Source organism: Aphis gossypii, chromosome 3 (assembly GCF_020184175.1).
Source record: "Aphis gossypii isolate Hap1 chromosome 3, ASM2018417v2, whole genome shotgun sequence".
Classification (NCBI taxonomy): domain Eukaryota; kingdom Metazoa; phylum Arthropoda; class Insecta; order Hemiptera; family Aphididae; genus Aphis; species Aphis gossypii.
In genome coordinates, this window is record NC_065532.1 from 44,186,879 (window position 1) to 44,203,221 (window position 16,343).

The following is a 16,343-nucleotide window of genomic DNA, read 5'->3' on the forward strand; positions in this document are numbered from 1 at the left end:
AAGGTTTTATACTTGATAATATTAGAGAATACCAATTATTTAAACATAATTACTACTAAGCAGTGGCAAGTCATTAAAAACAATATTTTCCTTATAGTCATTTCAAAGGAATACAATTTAAAAAGCTAGAAAAATTATGATAAAACCAGAAATTAACTTTTGAAAAGTTGCACATTGCTTATTCATATTTTAATATTTTCATAAAAATTTTACTAAAACTTATTACTGACCTTAGATCATGCACAATATACAATATATTATGATCTAAGCCACTAACTATATTATTATTTAAATATCTTATCATAATATAGTCAGTGAAACAATGTTAAAGCAGGCATGTAGTCAATGTAGCTAAATATGGGTATATATGAAAAATTTTGGTACATGGTAGAATGGCACCTTTAACCTATTAAATAAAATAGAAAATTTACCTCACCAATTCCATTTATAATTTAAATAACAGTATTTGGCCAAATGGCTTTTGCCCATACACCATCTTAGATCATTTAAATACATTGAATCTTATTATGTTCTAACTTAACAGGGAATAGTAAGATTTTGGACAGTGGAATACTTAAAATAACTTATAATAAGTACTTAACGATAATAATTTTAATAAAACAATAATTATGTGGACGCGGTACGTCACATTCCTCCAAAGTGAATGAATCAGTAAAACGACGTTTACTAGTTATTACTTATTAGTTAGTAGTGTTAATAGCTTATTATGTAAACGAATAAAATAATAAAATTTAAGTTTCGTTTATTATAAAATATAAACACGATCCGATCGATCCACTGCGGTAGTACGGTTGGAGGTATTATCATCTTATTTTAATGTTCAGTGTTTTGTGATAACGGTAGGGTCGATAAGGATATTGGAATTCATCTGTTTCGTGATAAGCACGGCTATAGATAGCCTATATTATATAGTATATACTATCTACATAACCCATGACAAATATGACAAAGACAGACAAAAATGGGAAATTGGTACCTACGTTTTTTTATATTATAATCTAGTATGATTACTACGATTGCCGATTGGTATTAACAATAATAACAATCCAAAATACCACAAACATCCTTGTCATTAAATCAATTCGCTACAGTATCGCACTACTGCACTAATGCAATACCGTAGCTGTTGCTGAACGAAGGACATCCGGAGATCTCGCCTCAACAATAGTGCTGAGAACCAAGTACGGAGTTTTTTAAAGTTGGAAATTTCGTCTGGACGAGTGCATGAAGTTGATAAATTTGTTTGTTATGCAATGTCTGTGTCTCTTTGTGTGCTAAGATTCGAACTGACACAAAACGATACTCGACCTGTCGAAGCCCAGCAGCAGCAAACATTAACCAATTGGGGTAGGTACATCTAGTGATGTATAATAGACAGTGATGTTAGGTGGCTGTGTATAATAATAATTATTGTACTGCTCATTCTATCTGCTACATGCTTTGCTATACCTATAGATATTATATTATCTATTCTATTTGTAATTAAACAATGAAGATACATTTAGGTACTATGGTCTAATAACCGACACAATTATGTTATTGGGGTTTGAATTAATAGTGTTTAAATCCCATCCTTTGCAATTGGTGTAAGCATTAATATTTAGTAGGTATAGGTTTAAAGAATATGAATTTGTTGTAGATAAACGTAAAATCATGTCTTGTCGTGGACAACGTAAATCCAGAGAACTAACGGTTGAGACATATGGCCGTGTTGACGGTACAGCACCTGTTGAACCATTAATTGAAGAAAATTCTAAAAAAATAGAATTTCTTAAAAAGCCAGAAGTCAAAGTTACAAATTCTAAAGGATCAAAGAAAAAAAAGAAAAATAAACAAAATAATGGTGAAAACCCATCAAATGCTGCAGAACAGATAAATTTTATTTCAGGAAATCCATTTGTTGAAGTTACCAAAGGTGTCCTACATGTTTATAAAGAAAAGTAAGAACCAAGTGAACCAACACATTAGTAATAGGTACATTTTTTAAATTTTAAACTTAAAATTGCAAGTAGACTGAATAGAATTAAGTAATATTTTATTAATAATACTATATTAAATCATTTATAATCAATGGTATTATACATTGATTTTATTTTTTTTCACAGCAAATTAACACCAGTTGACAATGCAAGTAATCGTAGTCAAATGATATGTATTTTGTCTATTCCTTCAAACATGAATTGCCATGATTTGCTTACTTTCATAGCTGCCTGCCAAGAGAACATTCATCACATACGTATAATCCGTGATGCTGCATCTCTTAACCAATACATGACCCTTATTTCATTCAGAACACAAGTAAACTCAAGTTATTATCTAGTCATAAATAACAATATAAACTGGGTTGTTATAGGAAGCGACAATGGATTTCTTTCATTCGTTCAATGGCATGCCTTTCAATTCGTTGGAACCAGATTGCTGTTGTAATTTGGTTTTCGTATCAAAAGTTGAAGTGATAAAAGAAGATGAACCGGGTTGTAGTGCTCCCCCATCTCAGCATACTGAACTTCCTGTGTGTGCTGTTTGTTTAGAGCGTATGGATGAATCAGTGGATGGTATTTTAACAATTCTTTGTAATCATTCTTTCCACGGAAATTGCTTGACTAAATGGGGAGATACCAGGTAACAAAGCAATAATTTATTTTTGAATTTTAAATTCAAAATCAATTTTATCACATATTATCATTCCAGTTGTCCAGTATGTCGATATGTTCAAACACCCGAAACAATTCCAGACAACCAATGTCAGGAATGTCATTCTTCGGAGTCATTGTGGATATGTTTGATCTGTGGTTATGTTGGATGTGGTCGTTATGTACAAGGGCACGCTTATAAGTAATTATTAGTAATTTCTACTTAACTGTTAACTGATGTATTAATAAAATATATTTATAGTCATTATTTAGAAACATCGCATTGTTATTCTATGAATTTGGGAAATAATCGTGTGTGGGATTATGTTGGTGATAATTTTGTTCATCGTTTGGTCCAAAATAAAGGAGATGGAAAATTAGTTGAAGGAAGATCCCCTGGAAAACTTGATGTACATTTTCATTTTATAATTAATAATTAATCAAGACAATATAATGCTAAAAATATATTTAATTATTGTTGTAGGATACAGATCAAAAAATTGAATCTGTTCAGCTTGAATTTACATACCTTTTGACTACTCAATTAGAATCGCAAAGGAAGTATTTTGAAAATCAAATGAAACTATTTGAAGAAAATACATTTGTTGAAGTAAATATATTTGTATAATTACAGTTTAAATTTAAAATTACTATAATCATAGGTATAAATAATAATAGAGTGACTTCAATGGCTGTCATAACTTAAAAGCCTTTTCATAAATTGTTGTTAAATAAAAAAAAAATACATTTTTAGTTACGAAATTGAAAAATGCAGTTAAAACACTGTGTGATACTTGTAAAAAACAAGTATTAATTAATATAAAATAAATTACTTTTATTCTTGTATTATTAAACTATTAGTTTCTAAACAATTAACTTGATATATTTAATGCATTATTTTGACATGAATTTAAACTTGATTTAATTTTTTATTATCAATTTATAAAGAAATATTAATTTTTATTTGTTATTTTAACAACCAAATCTGTATACTCAGGTTAGGTGCTTTTATTAATTACATAATATGTATATTACAAATTCCACAAAAATATTTTAATATAGTATTATATTATAGCTGATTATCATAATAGGATTTTCAACTTTTGATAAAATGTTTTAGCTACCTAACCAATTTTTTTTTTATTATCACCCACTTCTTTTAAATGACTAAAATATAAATTATGAAACAAAATAACTTAAAATAATTAAATATTTATTAAGTACATAATATAAATGAACATACAATTTAATTTATACAAATCATTAAAATATTTATAGCTATTTTATTGTTTATTACTTTGCCAATAAGCTATGCCAATTTCAGGTAATTTGTGAATCCTAACTACCAACTTTTATTACATTATACGAGTAGATTTATAGGTATATGTTTGTTTCTCAAAACCTTATAGCATAATATTGGTTTGAAATAAATAATTTTTTTTCAACATTTGATAAAATAGGTAATTCTCATTAAACCTGGACATTTGGTATCCAAAAAAAAGGTATAACTGGACACTGAACAGGTATCCTTATGTAAGAAACTAAAAATGACGATACAATTTGACGAAAACTAGCTTAATTTAATTGACTGAATTGGATTAAAATTAGTTGGCTGATACATAGTATGCGACAGACTATACAATAGAAAATCAAAACTATATGCTAAATTTTGTGGTTTAAATATTTAATTGTTAATAAATAAATTTAAGTATTTTAAATACCTTGTTTTAATTAAATTAATTATTTTATAATTTCTTTAGATAAATAATATTAAAGCTAAGGCAAAAGCTGCACTAGAAGAAAATGATAAATTACAGAAATTTATCAGCAGTTCTTCTAAAGATGGTAATATGCTAGAACAGAAAATTGAAGAAAATAAAAAGCTCTTAGAACGTGTAAACACAATTACAAAAGAAAAAAATCTCTTAGAGAAAAAGGTATTTAGAAATTTCAATTAAATAAAAAGGTCTTTCTTTCGTAATTTATTGAATTTTAATAACTATTAACATTATATCAAATATAAGTATTATGATTTAATTTTAATTATTATTGTTGTTATTTAGGTTCATAATTTAACAGTCAAACTAGACCAGACAAAAACTAAGTTAGATGAAGAATGTCAAATTAACTCAGCATTACAGAAAAATCAAAATGAATGGCATTTGAAATTTTCAAATTTGGAAAAAGATTTTAGCAATTACAAAACTACTAAAGACCAAGTAAATATTTTGTTTTTAATTTACTCTTTTTATGTTTAAAAATAAGCACATAGTGGTATGTAATTTAAAAGCTAGTGTTGAGTTTAGATATTAAAAATGAATAGCAAATATATTGTTTAAATCAATTTTTTTAGGAAATTGGTGAATTAAAAGAGCAAGTCCGTGATCTCATGTTTTTCTTAGAAGCTCAAAATACAATCGACAAAAGTGTAGATCGAGAAGATATTGTAAATGGTTCTGTGATAGTAGAACAGCAAAATTCATCAAGTCAAAACAAGACTCCAAAAAACAAAAAACACAGATAAAAAAAATATCAACTTTTATATTTCATTTACCTATAATATATAACATTGTGTAATAGTGTAATCATTTTTTTTTTGTTTGTTTGAAGGAAATACTAAATTCTGTTATTTAAGTGGAATAATTTATTGATGACTATTGAAATTGTAATTTGTACAGATAAAATATTATGATATTCTTTGTTTTTATTTTTGAATACAGCAGTTTAAATAAAAAAAAAATAATATGAGCATGTGCAGATTGTGTGTTGTAATATAGGACTTGACCGATAACCCCTTTAATGATAAACTGTATACAATAAATTATAATCAAGTAGGTATAATATTATTCAAGTGCACCTATGTAATATGTATTACAGTTTGTGATATTATTTTCTATTGCACTATATGGTTATGTGAATGCCACTGCACATTTACGATTGAATAACCGTGTGCAGTAGACCCAGTAGAGACTCGTTAATCGAAACGGAATTGGGAAATAGGGTGGTTTGGATTACCCTATAATTTAATTAATCAAACGATTTTTTTGAAATTTAAATCACTTCTAACTAATATTGTAATTCTAACGCAAGACTTGCTCACGCGAGGGGCCATTATTTTCGATGATAATATGAATTATATTTATTATGATATCCGTAATGTGAAATTACATTTATACTGTACTAAATTAATCATAATATTATATCATTATATAATATTGTGTAGGTAGTTAGTATGACACATTCGACTTACTGACAATATTGATAAACGTAATAGACGCGACGACGCACAAAATCTTAACGACGTTCACGTGCGATGAACTATCGTGAATCGTGATTAATAATCACCGTCCACTGATTATTGTTACGATTATTATTGTACTACAATACGTGAAAATATGTTAATAAATGTGTGTATTATTATGGACGTGTGTCAATTCTTCAAAGAAATTGTTTAAATAACTATACGTTCAAGCCAATTCGGATTAGATATTTGACTCGTGTAGTCGTCCTTACTCAAGTCCCTCATACTGTACAATAACTACAATATTATATTATTACTATATTAATAATTACTATGGGACGTTTAATACTATGTATTGACATAATAATTGGGCCTCTCAGGCCCTCAGACATTGACAATCGTCGAAAACCGTCCTTTTTTTGTAAACGTACCTATTATCGTAACCAATAACCATGTAACAGAAGGGTACGGTTTTTAATAAGTTATATTAAGTTAAGTTGGTAGTTAAAGTAGAAAAATAGAAAAACATCAAACGTCCATGTAATGTACAATAATGTTCGAAACGATCTGGCGCCATTGCGAATCGATTTTATTAGAACGGTCGTATTATTTATCTCGCCAATTTTCTGAGTAAAGTTGGGATAGAGCGGAGTCGGTTACCTACCTATTATAATAGATACCATCTACGAGAATATTAATATTATCGCGAGTTGAAAGATTAATTGTGCAGCGTGATTTTTCGATTGTGACGTCTGCTGAAGCTGAATAATAACAGGTAATAGTTTATACTTTATTAATTATATGAAATACAGTTTTGTTACTATAATAATATGTACTTACTGTTGAAACACACCCACACAGATTATATTCATACAATGTATACACACACATATATTATCTTATCTACGTATAAAAATAAATGTACGTTTGTACATGGGACTTATAGACTTACATATAAGAGTAACACATAACTATAATTGAACCGATTGCTATCAAGTGTCGTGTACTTATATTTCTTAAGCTATTGGATGGAAGTGTTGTATTGAGTAGGTACTATATATTACAATATACCTAGTTAAAACCATATTTTTTGTCTAATTTTGGTCTCAATTAAATTGAAATTGTAAAAATATGTAAAAATAATATTTTCAATATAATTTGTCATGACTTCCAAAGTGTTTATAATATATACACATATGTTTTTGCACTGCAGTGGTGATTTTGTCTTGGGTAGAGAGAGGGTTAGGTTAGAATTATATATTTTATTCTGAGTTCCCTCTTCCAAAATTGCCTTTAAGAACGACTACTATTAATAATCACAAAATAAACACAACATAAAGTTTGCAAAAAAAAAATCATAAAATCTAACTCGTTGGTCGTTAACCGAGAGGTTAAATGTTTTTGTTATAATTAAACAACCTATTAGAAGTATATACATTATACGTGCAACTTGAACAATATTGTACTTTATTATATTATTTATATACATATAGGTAGACGTAGTCATAGTCATTAGGTAATAACATCTATAACTAAAATCCAATTTTCTGGCTGCTTTAGATTACTTGCACCAATGACTTTATCTACCATAATTTCGAATATTCCGGTCAGTGAAAAGTACAACAGTTTATATAGTGTAGGTGTAGGTAGGTAAAATATATAGTTTAAAAATAAATCGTTGATAAGTATATTATAATGAATAAGGCGCTGGTGCAGCCTTAAACGAACAATGTGCGTATAAGGAATATTATAACGATACAGCGTCTGTCTATGGCATGAATCGCAATAGTAGAACCAAATAGACGAATGCGAATACCACGAAACATATCCTGTCGATTACCTTGGCGAGCTTACGTCTCTCGTTCAAGTCAGTCGTCTGCGTGATCGTCTCTTCGGATTCGCAGAGCATGTGACAATCGGCAGGCGAATCCTGCAACGACAAACGCATCGTTGATAATTATATTATTTCATTAATTATCCGGTCATCCCCGGCAGTATAAAATGTCTAAAATTGACGGAGTCGTGCATACATCGTTGCTGGTACGTACGTTTATCTCGATACCCAAGTACACCAGGTAACCGGATTGAAGAAACCAAGTAATTCCATGCGGCAGCGGTTTGCTCACCGTAGACATGCGTTTTAAGGCTATGGATAACACTGCGGTCACGGCGATAAGTGCCAAACTGTAAGTGTAGTAAACGACTGAGGAAAAACGAAATATTGTCGTTTTTAAATGTTTTAAAAATGATTCTTTTCAGTAAATTTGGAGAGAGTACGCACTCAGTGTTCAAAATTTATTTCAGGAAAAATACTTCTGGCATTTACAGTTTTACACACACCAATTTATCATTTTTGGATACTGAGCAGAGCGATGAATGGTATACAATGATGTTTATTATTTTGTTGTGTCAAAAAAAAAACTTTTTACACGGGGAAAAAATGATTAAATCTTTAATATTGAGGGGGAGGGTTCTGGTAGTAAATTGAATCTAGTTCGATTTTTAGCAGTCAAGAGTAAAATATGTCCACTATACTTATCAAAATACCTAGTCGGTTATAGTTGCATAATATAATAATATGTTATCACTTATCATTATATGTACACGATGTTTTAAGATTTTTAAGAAAAGTAGGTCCATCTATTGTATTACTAGTAGTAATAGAAGTAAGTTTTTAAATATCCTTAGAAATTGTGGCGGACAGATCGTCTCGATCTCAGAATCGTTTTTTGTGTAGGATTACTCATATTTAACACATCCATTTTAGTAATCAATCAAAGAAATGACTCAATGACTTGAAATCTATCATACAGTAAAATGTTTTTTATTTTTAAATGAAAACCTTTATTTTTACTGTAAATTTTTGAGTAATGATATATTTTTTTTAATGTTGATGAGTATAAATCAAAGTTCAAATGAGTAGTTTCTATATGTTATTATTAATTTAACTTTATATTTTCAGGATAATAGTCCTTAATAATGTTTTTACATTAATAGAATAGAAAATATATTTTGTAATATTTTGACTAGTACCTACTATTTAGTATTTACTAGTATAATACTCGGACAATTTTTATCAGTAAGATAATGTTCAAGGATTAGTTCAAAGAAGTATAATTCTTAAACCATAATAATTAATAACCTGCGTTTAAACCTATTACCATTAATTACCTACCTTTTTAATTATTTTATAACTCAGAAAACATTTGTTTATAGTGTTTATACACAGATTTACTTTTTATAAACATCAACATTTATAATAAAATAATTTGCTCAATAATTTACAATAAAAAAGGTAGTTCTTGTTTAAAAAAAAATATTGAATCACCATTAAACACTCCTAAAAATATCCATAAATAAAAATTTGAAGAAATACATAGTAATAAGAAAAAATGAGGACGAATAGATGAGCATGTTTAGTAAATCGCTCTGTATATAGGTAATCTATTTAATATAATATAAAATGCATAAAATGCATAATAATCAATATTATTAGTTATAAAAATAACTCATGTTTGAATTATGGGATGTAATATTATTATATTAGAGTAATTTTTTTAAAAATTTTTTTTAATATAACTGATCGTAGTGTATACATACCAATCAATGGAACAGTGGAAGTAACGATTGGCACTTTTGAGTATACGACCATAATGGCTAGAGTGACGAACAGTGCGTCGAATAGGTTCACAAACAATCTACAATAATTGTCAGTGTACGGAAGCCAAAATGTTAGTAAATTAAACGAAATACTGCCTGTAGAACAAAAAAAAAAAAATTACCAACGAAATGTTAATATCTACATTCTACAGTATGCCCAAAAATGAATTTATAAATTTTCCCTAGTACGAGTTATGTACGATTGCATTTGATACTTGTATAGTAAACTTCTTAACTAGGTACTAGGTAGTTATACCGTTGCACATTTTCATGATCACAAATTAATACAGTTAACCTTGGAGCGTTTTTATTATTTTTCATAGGTTTTTCTTATTGCACTGCACAAGAATAATGTAAATCGCGTACCTATTCATTATATTATATAGGTAGGTTTTTGTTAAAAATGGTAGTTTAAATGAGTTAAGTAGATACCTAAGTATTATAGTATAGGACAAATATAAACTCCTATTCGAATAACTTTTTAATTGAAAATCAAAGATAGTGTAATCTTCTACAATAATTTTTTTATCTAGCAAATAAAAACTAATGGTGTAATATCCTTGTTTTATTAATACCTCTCTGTATATCCTACAGCGACATTTTTATGTGATTAGACAAGTTAGAATGTCTCAAAAAGCATGGCCTTTAGTGGAACAATAAAAAAATATTATTATTTATTCAGAGATGGGAAAGTTAACAACTAAAAAAATAAAAATAAATTTTACATTTGGTTAACTTTTAGTTAAAAGTTATTCAAAATTATTATTCTTATTATTAAAAGTTTATATTTTTATCATATAATTATTTTCTTTTATATGTTTGGTTTTTTATGGTATTCATATCTATTTGAATGATTCATGTATTAATATGTTATTATTTAAACTGATATTTAAAAAACTGAATATGGCTGATTTATTGAATTATGTATTTTTTATAATAAGTTTATTTTTATAGCTTTTACTATTTTTTTCAAGTTATTTTTTAATAAAACCTTTTATATGAGTTAATACTATTCTTGTAGAATATAACACTATCTCACGAGGAGACTACCTACTGTTGTAGGAATTTACCATTCACAAAATAAAAGGACTTTTTGTAATGGGAAGTAGCGTAACGTGAAATATTGTTACCTTAGGGCCAATAAAAGTTGGAGGTTTCTAGAAACACAGGCACTCAGTTATTTAACATAATTGTCTATAGTTATGCTAATATTAAAAATATGGGATAACGTCAATAATTTATTGTTTTGCCATTTATAAATTTATTTAAAACAATAACAATGTATACTTAAAAATGAAATTCATGGCCCTTCTTTTAATTAATAATAGTATCTTAGTTTTTTGTGTAATACAAGTACCATGTTTCCTTCTCCCAAATTTGGAAGTACCTGGAGCTAGGCCCTAAGTTAAATACGCCACTGGGTAAAGGGGTCCAGTGGTCTTCTAATTTTGCCAGAATTGGTTTCATGTTTTCACTTAAATAACTCGCAAATTCGCAACATTAAAATACATTCTTATTAAATAATAATAAACATAAATTGCAGGCATGATGTTAAATTACTGAAATAAAGGCATAATATAATCATCAATCAATGACCTTAAATATTTATCGTGATCAAAATATCACATATTATTATATTCAAACGCATAAGTAGATTTTTACATCGTCCAATAAACATACAAGCAGGTATGTAACCTATAGATAAAATGCATTCATTTCTATCTAATTGATTATATTATTATGTTATTATGTATGTAACAATATTAATATTTCAAATGTTTAATATTATAAAATACAATACTCTATAAATAAAAAATAAATAATAATATGTATCTAATAATACCAGAACCAATAAAATCTTTAAAATTCAGTAGTACGTGACAAGTATTTTTGAGGGAGACGGAAGATCTATAGTTGTACAATACAAGGTTAATGATTTGATGATTTTTAATACTACCACCTTGGGTATGTGATTTATACATTTTCTACATTTAACTTCTAAGAATAATTGATCTTATGTCATGTAATATTTTTTGTAAATAAGCACAGGCTATACACAACTATTTTCTCTGTGCTTACTTTTAATAACATATATATCTAAATAAAGATTATAGGTATATATATTTGCGCATGTACTCGTATTATCTATTTACTGAAATCTTATAAATGTAATCGTTCAATGATAGCTCAATATTATTTTTGTGAATGCAAAGTAAAAAATAATAACAATTCAATACAAAATATTACATGTACCTACATATTCATGTATTCAATTTATATCGCGTTAAGTTTTGTTCAGGGTTACATTTACCTAGGTTCAAAAAGAGCATTTGCTCTAGATGGGAAATTTTGAGTGGTAGTAAAATTTAAATTGCCTTAAAAAAATAGTAAAAAAATAATGTTACAATAATTATTGATCGATAATTTGTTTTCTAAACAGCTTTACTATTATAAGAAATTTTTAAAAATAATATACAAATGGAAATCATGACATAAATTATTTTGATAATACATTTTCATGCTCTTTATTAAGTTACATTACTATATTTAATTGTTTGTACCACGATGACATTTACCTACTTTTAATCTGCCTCTGGCCTTGTTTATTTGAAATAATCACTTATTTTACAGTAAGTCAAGTTAAAGTACAAATGTTATTTTTTGTATTTATTCTTTATTGTTGATTGAACTTTTTAATAGCTCTATACTATATATATATAGTATATCTATAGAGTCTATAGAATGCGTAATTATTACAATATTGTTGTAAGTAGTATTCACTGAGTACCAATATGATTATATTATGTTCATTTATATAAATATTATATTATGCATAGGATGCATAGGTTTGTTGAGGGTAGCTTCAGGTGATAAGCTCCCGAGAGTGAATTTTATATCCTTTAAAATATGGTTGATTTACACAATAAAAATCGCAAAGCTTCCGCTTCCCCTCCATAAAAATAAATAAAATTGCATACAAAGATGTATGATAGACTTTATAGTCTTTGCCTCATAATTTTTGATCACACCATGTCTATAGACTTATCACAGTAATCAGTAATATTCAATAAACTTATTTTCTACGAATGGAAATCGAAAACAAGAATTGGGGATAAACTCACATAGCGCGGGGAAATAGATGACTGACTTATAGGGATGGACCTTCCGTCTGACGGTGATGTTGTACTCAACGTCGATGTACTGTTCGTCCGGACAGCAAGGATAGTACCTGGCGTGTCTTTCTTTAGATACGTCAAGGATATCCCATTCTGTATGTGCACTGGCCAATTCCACCTGGAACATATTGTATGGCACCGTGACCGTGATTAAATCTAATTAGAAGCTTATATATATATAATACATGTACTTATATAATTTATTATTTATATCATTACGTAACCTAAAACGTGCTATTAGTTTAAAATGTAATACAGGGGCGCCCAAAGGATTTTTGAAAGCATGTTATTTACAACTTACTAAAATTGTACCATCCAATCTATTTTTACTTAATTTGAATATAAAAATGTTATAACTAATATTAGGTACCTATTGGTATGTATAATTTAAAATTATTTATATTTTAATTAATTGACTGTTTATTTGCACGATTTATTTTATAACATTGAAGTAATTATATTACCAGTAACCGATATATCCGTAATTTTCACATCACGTGCATGCAATTTAACACTTATTGGGTTATGCTAGCTCGTATATTACAGATGAGCTCCGTCATTTTTCTATAATTTAGAATCGAGGATTTTTCATTTGTCCTACAATTGCAGGAGTGTTGATTTTTCATCACGTCGAAAACGCAGTTGAGAGTCTAAAGTTCGTAGTAATGAGAATAAGAAAAATACTGATTTTTTCTATAAATCATCTCTCCTTCCCTCCCATCATCCCTTATTGACAGAGGATACACATGCATGTTGGGCGCCACTGCAGATTGCGATGTATGTAGGTCGAAATATAGTTAAACGGAGATCACCGACTCCTTCATCTTCGTCGATGGTCAGATTCAATTCTCTGCCCAAGTATAACCACGACCCGAGTTTTAAGACTCCGGTCTGCGTGTCGTGAGGCCAATTCGTTGTGTCTGTTTTGCAGTGTATGATGTACTGTACCGGTTCAACCCAAATCACTCCACCGTTTCTGTTAACCACGCTGTTGACGTGCGTCCGATCGTCTTCCATGTTTGCGTCGACGCTGAAAGTTAAGTGATATTCGTTTTGTAAGTTTGTTTGTTTGTTTTTTAATGTTATGTTTTGACATTAGATTTAATATTCTAATATTTAATATACATACTTGTTGAATGCCATGATGTCCGGGTGCCAGATTTCGCGGTGGTCGACTATTATAGATCTCACGTAATCGTATTCACTTGGTTCCCACATTAACCGTTCATCGATCCAGTTCTATACAAAAACTACACATTATTCTTTGTCGAACTTACAAAATTAATATTCGGGAGACTTTTTCACAAGAGATTGAAAAATTTTCATATTACCTATTATTGTAATCTCGGCTAGGCTGGTTATATACACAAAGTGTATATGTATACCAAGTACTAATATTATATATCATAAATTCATAATCATATAAACGATACAGTATATAAATAGTGTACCTACATTCAAATATGAAATTAGATTTAAAATTGTAAAAAATTAATAAAATCAAATCGTGAGTTAAGATGACTAGAATGAGTAAATAAAAATAGAAAATAAAACCATATTTATCAATTAAATATATTTAGCAAAAAAGATATAACAATTTATTTATTTAATAAATCATGCAAGTTGTTAGTCATTATATGTTTACAGGTTTCTTTATCTCTCACAAGTCAGAATTATCACTTTGACATAATAATATGCATATATAGGTACAAATGTACAATATTGAATAAGTACTAATTAATTTTTAAAAAAGACGATAATAACATACTCGTAAAACGACTTACTTAACATTTCTTGTTATAAAAAATAGTTTAATCTTATATTGGATATTATGATTTAGATATTTTTTAATAAAAAAGCACTTACCGCTATGAACCATGTGCTGAGTATCATTTGAGATTTCTCATAATTCTATAAGACATTAAATATGCGTGATTACTAATTACTGAAGGATTAACCACTTAATTTTAAACGCAAAAATAAAAATATAATATTTACCAACTCTGCACTTTTTATCAATATTCTCATATTCACATCTAAAGCGGTAGTTTCATCGTTGGTAGGTTTCACTACTTTGTCATAGTTTTTAAAAATATGTTTTCTCAAGATATACTCTATTGTTGAATTGTGATTTACAATCGGTACTTGAAATTACAAATATAATTTTAATATACCTAATAATATATTTTTTCATGTACAAAATTACTTTTAATATAAAAGAATCAAATAGAAACTACCATTGACGAGAATAATAATAATGCGTATTCTACGTACCTACATTTTTTGATTTAAATATTATACATATTATATGATAATAATTATTATAAAATATGTATCATAACAAGAAAAAATTACTTTTTCATATTTAGTCATTTGAAATTGAATTGCTTTTATTTAAATTCTTAGAGCGATATTATTTTGTTTGTAATATGCGGTATAGGTTGATTAATAGATACATAAAAATAATTTTATAACATTAATAATTTATTACGTAGGGACTTATGGAAGTAGGAGGCTATATTAAATTTAATCTAATTAAAATATAAATATGTTATTAATATTATTATTTTATCATATATTTTAATTATATAGTAAAAAAAAAATAAATAATTTTCTTAATTAATTCAACAATTTGTTTTTAAATTCCGTTATCTGTAAAATCTATAAACTATAATATTGAACTATTGCATCAGTAAAATATCGTACCTACATAATATTATTAAATTTATAAAAGAGCCATAGTCAATGTCTTCAATTTTTATAAAATGAATGCATAACTTCAAGTTATTGATAGAATTGATTTAGATTGACAACATATTTATAATTTTAAATTTTTAAATTGTATAAAATTGAAAATTATGAATACAATTATTATTTTTATGGTATAGTCTGTAAAATAAGTATAGAAAATTAGAAAATATTTCAAATTGATTTTTTTCATTATTGTTATATATATACATTTTACATAAGAATGCACTTTGAGTAAATTTAAATAGTAAACATTTATTTTTCGTAGTATCTATTTATATTGGCTACGTGAAATAATTGTGCTGAACAATATAATAATGTGTTCAAACTTCAAAATTTTGTAGCTATAGGTACTATATATTTAAGATTACAAGGATTGTAAAACAAATATAATTTGCAGTATTGAATTATTTTTTGATTTTAATTTTATGGATATTGCTTACTTTCGCCAAACGTCCATGAGTATGTTGCAGATTGTATAGTTATAAATAAGAATAATACAATATTACGAGTGCCAAACATTGTTAAAAAAACTCAAAAATCATAAGCAAGAAAAATCTATTTTCTATCGAAGTAAAAGCAGTTTGAACGGTTATGAGTGGTGATACGTTGTGTGCCTGTGGAATACTGGACAATTTAGTTATGAACCGTCCGTGATTATATTTTGTCCACTTGAATACAGGATACAACATATTATTCAATTGAATGTGATCAGTTTAACGAAGAATATTGTCCTTGGGATCATATAATATTTTTTACTGAACGTCACTGACTACGCCGCGAAGAGTAATCATATCTAACTAAATACTCATATATTAAATTTTGTACTGGATAATTTTGGAAGTTTGTGTGTTTAAGTACATT

At 27.6% G+C, this 16,343-nt stretch overlaps 2 protein-coding genes across 2 annotated transcripts; one reads left to right on the forward strand and one right to left on the reverse strand.

The window, feature by feature from the left end:
- The first annotated feature begins 950 nt into the window (after positions 1-950).
- Positions 951-5,405, forward strand: LOC114123924 (BRCA1-associated protein). Its single transcript, XM_027987064.2, has 10 exons — positions 951-1,368; positions 1,661-1,961; positions 2,127-2,319; positions 2,375-2,643; positions 2,713-2,856; positions 2,917-3,064; positions 3,139-3,264; positions 4,415-4,591; positions 4,718-4,873; positions 5,008-5,405. The coding sequence occupies exons 1-10, from the start codon at positions 1,275-1,277 to the stop codon at positions 5,176-5,178; spliced, it is 1,779 nt and encodes a 592-aa protein (XP_027842865.1). The 5' UTR covers positions 951-1,274; the 3' UTR covers positions 5,179-5,405.
- Positions 5,406-7,345: 1,940 nt separating this feature from the next.
- LOC114123922 (acetylcholine receptor subunit alpha-like) lies at positions 7,346-16,129 on the reverse strand. Its single transcript, XM_027987061.2, has 9 exons — positions 15,923-16,129; positions 14,730-14,875; positions 14,598-14,642; positions 13,861-13,970; positions 13,548-13,761; positions 12,678-12,849; positions 9,496-9,651; positions 7,944-8,098; positions 7,346-7,825 (listed from the first exon to the last, which is right to left on the reverse strand). Exons 1-9 carry the CDS (start codon positions 15,999-16,001, stop codon positions 7,664-7,666), a joined length of 1,239 nt encoding a protein of 412 aa, XP_027842862.2. The 5' UTR covers positions 16,002-16,129; the 3' UTR covers positions 7,346-7,663.
- Positions 16,130-16,343: the final 214 nt, after the last annotated feature.

Excerpts from the sequence above, each read along its gene's own strand:
- LOC114123924 (XM_027987064.2), top strand. The coding sequence starts at position 1,275 with ATGTCTGTGTCTCTTTGTGTGCTAAGATTCGAACTGACACAAAACGAT. Across the intron at positions 2,644-2,712 it reads ACTAAATGGGGAGATACCAG|TTGTCCAGTATGTCGATATG; the intron begins GTAACAAAGCAA and ends TTATCATTCCAG. Across the intron at positions 3,065-3,138 it reads GATCCCCTGGAAAACTTGAT|GATACAGATCAAAAAATTGA; the intron begins GTACATTTTCAT and ends TTATTGTTGTAG.
- LOC114123922 (XM_027987061.2), bottom strand. The coding sequence starts at position 16,001 with ATGTTTGGCACTCGTAATATTGTATTATTCTTATTTATAACTATACAA. Across the intron at positions 14,643-14,729 it reads TGATAAAAAGTGCAGAGTTG|AATTATGAGAAATCTCAAAT; the intron begins GTAAATATTATA and ends AATGTCTTATAG. Across the intron at positions 9,652-12,677 it reads CATCTATTTCCCCGCGCTAT|GCAGTATTTCGTTTAATTTA; the intron begins GTGAGTTTATCC and ends TTTGTTCTACAG.